This window comes from Seriola dumerili, unplaced genomic scaffold, assembly GCF_002260705.1.
Source record: "Seriola dumerili isolate Sdu_G_001 unplaced genomic scaffold, Sdu_1.0 BDQW01000200.1, whole genome shotgun sequence".
NCBI classification, from domain to species: Eukaryota; Metazoa; Chordata; class Actinopteri; order Carangiformes; family Carangidae; genus Seriola; species Seriola dumerili.
The window spans coordinates 334,412-341,436 of record NW_019174455.1 but is presented as its reverse complement, the minus strand read 5'-3'; the positions used below and the strand labels follow the sequence as shown (position 1 = coordinate 341,436).

General features: G+C 40.4%; 1 protein-coding gene across 1 annotated transcript; it reads left to right on the top strand.

Moving 5' to 3' along the window:
* The first annotated feature begins 1,004 nt into the window (after positions 1 to 1,004).
* Positions 1,005 to 6,529, top strand: LOC111228129 (acyl-CoA-binding protein-like). The gene is made up of 4 exons (XM_022753956.1): positions 1,005 to 1,118; positions 2,926 to 3,043; positions 3,473 to 3,535; positions 6,181 to 6,529. The coding sequence occupies exons 1-4, from the start codon at positions 1,104 to 1,106 to the stop codon at positions 6,252 to 6,254; spliced, it is 270 nt and encodes an 89-aa protein (XP_022609677.1). The 5' UTR covers positions 1,005 to 1,103; the 3' UTR covers positions 6,255 to 6,529.
* The last annotated feature ends 496 nt before the right edge of the window (positions 6,530 to 7,025 follow it).

The window sequence follows — 7,025 nt, the reverse complement described above, 5'->3', positions numbered from 1 at the left end:
ATTTCATGTTGCAGCCTCATTCTAAAATCAAATAAATAAAATTTTACACTCAGTACCACATAATGACAAATTTATTAAAAAGTAGAAATGATAGTACTTAAAAATGACATGCAATGCAAGAAACATTACATTATAATGACATGAAACTGATGTATTGCATACAGGATTACATAACATATTTTCTCTACCAAGTACATGAGTGAAATTGAGCAGATAATAAATAGTGACATTCTCATACATGAAACATGGTCATATAAAAATTATAATGCAATCACATTACAATCATTTTATGTGTGTATGTGTGCACACGTGTACGTGTAGTATGTGTATGTACATAACATTTATGGGTGTGAGTGTCCATGTACATGCATGTTCTGACGCCTATGATTTAAAAATCTCTCTCGCCCTGATAGCAGCGTATTTACGATATTATTATACTACCGGTATAACGCTTAGAGTAAAATTAGTCAATAAGGTAATGACAGATGAACGTTTAAATTTAATGTATTATTAAATTATAACTATTATTATTATTATTTAAATCCATCAACGGTAATTTAAGAGATGTTCCTTATTTGTGTAGGGATTATGGAATAGGGATACTTTTCTACAATATCGATTAATATCACTCAACTAAGCTAATATCACTATATATCGAACTAACTTTTGCTTAATATGATGCTACAGGCAACCATTTAATACACTTTACCGTCGCACTGCTGACAGTAAAGTTCTCACACATTTTATTTTATTTTGACGGTTTGATTTTACTTCCATTCCTTGCTTTCAGTCCACAGACTGTGTGCTGTTTAATTCGCATGGGAAACATGAAAATGTAAATTACACCAAACCAAGAACAGGAAGTTGGTCCGTTTTCTCGATTATGGATTGGTTACAATCCTCACACCACCCAATGAATGACCGTTATATTATGTCAGTTTTCGAGTTAGCCAATAGCGTTGAGCGGAGGGCGTGGTCGAAGAGCACGGGCGTCGGCCTGGTAGGCAGTATTTCACTATGAAGGGGACTTCACCTCTTTAGCCTCTGCAGAGTTAGCTTTTTTGGTGAACGGAGAGCTTGTGTTGTGTGACCTGTAACTAAAGATGGCTGACCTTCAGGTGGGTACAGAATCGATGCTACTACAGATAGTTCGTGTTCCGCTGTGTCCCGTTAAAGGAGCGACGGGGGAATCTGTTGGCTGGGGTTTTAGGATTTCTTAACCAACACAAGAGAGAGCCTCGGTTTCCCTCCTGAGCTACAATGAGCACATGGCAACGCAACGGCAGAGTATTGTTTCTTCCTGATACTATACGTTAAAAGCGTCACACTGGGCTGTTAGTGAATGTGTGTGGGGATGGGGTCGGGATCGGGAATTCACCTTTATCCTTCATTCCATGAGGTCACTGCACCAAGTACAGTTTCTGGCAAGTGTTGATAGTTCATGTCTTTAGTGTATAGTGTCCCTTTGACCCCTCAGTGCTGGCAGATGGACTATGGTAGTGATGAGCTCACCTGTAATAAGACAGTACAATTGGAAGCTTAAAATCTAAAAATCAGACATCAGAAGAATCGGCTGCTGTTACAGAGCTCTGCATGTCTCCTCACATGTAGGAGGTCTGAGTATTTATGTGAGGAAAAGTTCATTAACAGCCTCACAGTCAGACACAGGAGCCACATCTGGCAGCTGATCAGCTCAAGAGTTTGGAAGAGTGATTAAATGGTGCCTGCAGGCAGACTTTCCTCCCTGATCTTTCACCTACAGCCATACAGCTGGGGAGACACTCATTCATACTGTAACAACCATACTGCTCCTCCTACATGTGGATACAGACATGAGCAGCACAGTTTTATACAGTGCAGGTTGTTCTAGTTTGTGTGGTGTTTTCAATGCATTTATTCATATCTGTGGTGGTTTTCTGGCAGTAAGCAGAATAACAGGATTATCTGCACCATGAGTCCAGATCCAGACCTGTAACAGACCATTTCACTGCTCCTCCCCTCTGGCCCAGTTGGCACAAAGTGGCACCGCCAGTGGGGTTTTGTTGTGTGTGGAGGAGGGGTCTGAGTGAATCAATGAGCTTATTGAACCTGAAGGATTTTGTCCCTTCTCAGTTACACTACTTCATCTCAAAAGCCGTTTGTGTGCAGCTTCAAGTCAAATTCAACACACCTACCAGTAACGCTTGTCTTATCAGACTCTTGAGGTGAAGGAGTGAACATTGATTTATTGTTTCTAATGTAACTGATTAACAAACACAAGTCATATGTGATGCAATCTTAGATAAACTCCAAACATTTTAATTGCCAAGTACTTATTGACTTTGTGACTGAAGAGCTCCACTACTTCATGTTGTGTCAAACAAATAGAAGCCTTCACCAGCTCAGGACAGGTCAGTGATTACAGATAGTGACATATAGTAACCCAGTCCCACACACGCAGCAAACTGTCATGCACACCCTGTATGACAGGTACAGAGAGGGCAGATCAATTGTCAATGTGTTTGAGAGAGGCTAAGTGACTCAGTGCACTGCATGGCTCTAAACTGAAATAAGATTTTACCCATTTGAAATAGTTGGAAAAAAAAAATCAACATGTGGATGCCTGTGTGGCCAGTGTTGATATTGTGGTGGTTTGCCACAAATAAATCAGTGTGTTCACTGGATTAACCCGAAAGACCAAAGTATCAGAAACGTCTGTTTTGAAGCAGGTTTTTACATAAGCCTGGACTTTGTTCAGGCTCCACCTTTAGAGATTACAGTCACACTGAAACAGTGTTTCCCCCTATGTCCCACCATGTCAGTCTGTTAGCACTGTCAACAGAAGTTCTGTGAATGTGGTCCTGACATCTGACCCTCTGTAGGCCATGGGAATCAACACACAAGTATCAAGTAGTGTTAATGAGGTTGTTGCCCGCTCCTCTCCAGGCTAAATTTGATGCAGCAGCAGCTGATGTGAAGCAGCTAAAGGCAAAGCCGGCAGATGAGGAGATGCTTCAGGTCTACTCCCTGTTCAAGCAGGCCACCGTAGGTGACGTCAGCACAGGTAACAAGGTTTTAAATGTGGTGATTTTGACCAATTATTGCTTATTCCTTCCATTTTTAAAGTTAAATATACAGGTATAATTATAATGTTGCCTGACTATTATTATTTTTTTGTATTTTGGTGGTGAAACATAAAAAAATCTGCTGTAGAAAAAATAAATAAATAAAAACCTACACCACCCTTGTCCTGTCCTGTAAGCCACCCCACCCCCCACCCCCCCTCGCCTCTTTTGGGAGCCATTGATTTAAAGCATCTGTGTTGTTCTGTAGTGAGGAGCCATTCAGAGGCTTTAAACTGAGGATGTCTGCCACTTGGCTCCTGTTCCTGCACTTTAACAAGAGGCTTGTTGACCTAACTATTGTTGAGCTAACTTGTTTCATTTACTTAAACTCCTTCTTACATCTGTCTTTGTCTCCCTTTCCTCTGAAGCTCGTCCTGGGATGTTTGACTTCACTGGGAAAGCTAAGTGGGATGCCTGGGAGCAGCAGAAAGGTACACACTCAGTCCTGTGGATGTTAAAGATATTTTTTGAACATCATGATTCAGGTGCCATGCAAAACTTTTTGAAGCAAGTTTCCATATGTGAGCTTATTGTGTTTTAGTTTAGTCTTCAGATTGACAGTTAGTGGGAAGATTTCAGAGTCTCAGGCTGTACTGCAGCTTTGCTGATGCAGCCACAGAAAAACCCCAACCTCAGACCTAGAATCCATTTGTGTGAACGTTTTCCTTATCACAGACCAGGAGATGTGAAAACCAAGTCTGATCAGGTGTGTATCTGACAGAGTGAAAAAGAACTGTAGCTTCTAAATTTGACACTTTATTTTTTATGAGCAACTTGATCCAAATACTAAAGGACCTGATTCAAAACTGTCATGTTTATAAGCTTGAATTATTGATATGAATCAAAGTTCAACTGGTAATATAGTATTCATGAAAGTTGTATGTCACATCACTGGAGTTGTGTGGACTACAGATACACTCGGTCCACTCATGGTTGTACAGCAATGTTACAGAGTGATGCTTCTTTTTTTGATTTTTGAAGGTCTATTAATTGAATATTTTCACTGTACAAAAATACAAATACAAATGAAGCATTGCATCCAATCAAAAATCGAGTGCCCACCCAACAACCCAACAGCCTGCCCAACCAACAACCCACCAGACCTATGCGACTGAGTGAAAGTTAGTCATTCCTGATGACTACCAAAGGGGAGCAACATAAATATTACAGGATTATTTTCTACTTCCATTTATACTTCCATTTTTCCACAAACATCAAGAATGGCTGCCAAGTTGCATAGAATTCCAGAGCAGACTCTTGAAGAGAGTATCTTATCTTTTCTAGCTTGAGATGTTACATAACCTCTTTGATCCAATGAGAATACGGAGAGGGGCAGAGGGTCTTTCCATCTGAATAGTATGAGCCGCCTGGCCAACAAAGTGCAGAAGGCCAGCATGTTACACTTATGATTATTTCGATGCAAACCCTGCGTTGCAATACTGAACAAAGCAATAAGAGGGGATGGATCCAGTGGCTCTAAAAAAAAATTGATTTCCAGAACAGTTGTAACCTTAGACATGTCCAGAACATGTGTAGTAGGCTTGCAGGTCGCATGTGGCATCTAAGTCCGATCTGATTTTAGGAAGTCTGGCTCAGTCTTGGCCTTTGACCAATGAAGCTGGTGTACTATCTTAAATGAGTCAACAGAGTGCCGTTGACTAATGGATGACGAGTAGATCCTACGGATAATTCTCTGCCAAGTTACATCTGGAATCTATTCATTTAAATCTTTTTCCCATTTATTTTTCAAATGATTTAAAGGGGTTGCCGTGTATAGATTAAGAAGGTTATATATCCTACCTATAATCTGTTTTAAATTTTTCCCCAGCATGCAAATGACTCTCATAGAGATGTGGGGGGTTATAGAGGGAAGCAGTCAAAATGTAAGGTTTGAAATTCCGCAATTGCAGATATCTAAGGAAATGGGACCTAGGGATATTGAATCTGTTCACCATTTGCTCAAAGGATGCAAAATTGTTATTCACATTAAAAGTCCTGTAACGAAAGGATCCCACTCTCTAGCCAAATCCCAAAGGCTCCATCTAACATTGAAGGGGCAAACATGTGGTTCTTAACTATTGGAGAGCAATAGACAGTGATGCTCCTTTTACTCCATACACAATCTTTGGCTCAGTACACACCAACTGCTCACAGACCCACAACAGCCAGGTTTCATTTTATCTACTTATTTATTGAACTAATATTAGTGTCAACTGATACAATATGATACAATAATTCAAACTTAATATTATGTTTGTAGATATGAGCGTTATGGTAGAAACATAAGAGCTTGAAGACTATTCACAAGTTAAATGCATTTCTTTTTTCTGCAAAATGCAGCCAGACTAAAACATGATTGAAAAACAGTAAATATTTTTTCCTGCTTGTCTCTCACATTCAGTGGATGAGATCCTCAGGTTCACTACCAGAGTGAACTAACCACCCATAAACTATGGCAGGAGCACTTACAGTGAAACCATTCACATCACGTGCATTGTAGCAGTTGGTGCTCAGGTCAGTGAAGTGATCCCAGTGTGTGTGACAGGCCTGTATAGACCTGAGGTTGACCTGCACACTGTGTAGCACTCAAATTTCTTTTGTTCCCTCTCAAATCTTTTGTTTAATATTGAACATTCTTATGTTCTCTTCAATCTCAACAATCTCCAAATCAAACTTGTAGGAGAAAACATAAGCAGCCCTCACTGACTGGTCACCACAGCCCAGAAATGTAGTTAGGTTTTTGAGAAGACCCACATTAGCAGGTACAGTTTCTGGTCAGAAAGGTGAAGAATCATGAGCATCTGCTGAATTAGTAAATCAGTTTTACAGAAAAGGTCAGTCAGACTTACTGGAAGAGAAACAGAGGGTGATCATCCATCAGTTTACAGACTGTGTCAACTTCACTTTGACTTAATTAATCCCAGATCTAGTTTCACTATCAAACCTGTGATAAAGCTTCATTGGCAGACACCAGCAGGTTCTGAGTCCTCAGGACCACAGAAGGAAGCAGTGGTAGTTTATTCATTCATTTGTCTTTATGTATTTAGTTAATGCGTTTTTATTTTTTCGTCAACAGGCAAGAGCAAAGAGGATGCCATGAACGAGTACATCAACCTTGTGGAGCAGCTGAAGCAGAAGTATGGATTCTAACGTCAGCTGATGACCACAGACCGGCTGGGCAAGCTGCTGGATGGAGGACTGAGCTCTGGCTGAGACCACCACCTCATCCAGATGCTGTGAAACGCCTTTCAGCCCGAGGAGTGTGCCCTTACACAACACGTGAATACCTGTTCGACTACTAGTGGTCTCACTGAGATGAAGCTGTGGATCAAACCTGTCCACCACAGTAGAATCAGTTTTTCAGTTTTTACCACCACTTTTCAAACAGAGGTCCTGTCATTTCAAAATAAAATAATTTTCTCAAACTGCTGTGTGTTGGTGTCCTCTGATTTTCTGATTAACATTGTATAAAACTGAGGCTGAATGATTTGTTGGATTCTAGGTGAATACATTCATCTAGTATTTGAACAGTCTGATCTGGGGTTGTGTTCATGAACTCTTACTGCTGCAAGTCCTCTAACTCGCACAAAGAGTTTCTTCAGACACAAAGCTGCTCTGAGCGAGGTCCATATCCAACTTCACACACTCAGACTGTTACACCTGTTGCTGTTCAAGTGCTGAGAGCTTACACTGTCTTTTGTAATCGGTGTTTGACAACTCCGGTTAACTCTTCTTTTCTACACACTGAAGTGTAGAGAAAAACCTGTACTGCACTGCCACAGTTAAATGGTGATGGCATTGAAAATGAAGGAGAAATGTATTCTGGTCTCCTTTAATTACAATTACATGTTGAGCAGCACTTTGTGTGTATGCGTGTGATTGTCTCATGATATAATTAAATGTGTGTATTTGGTTCAACAG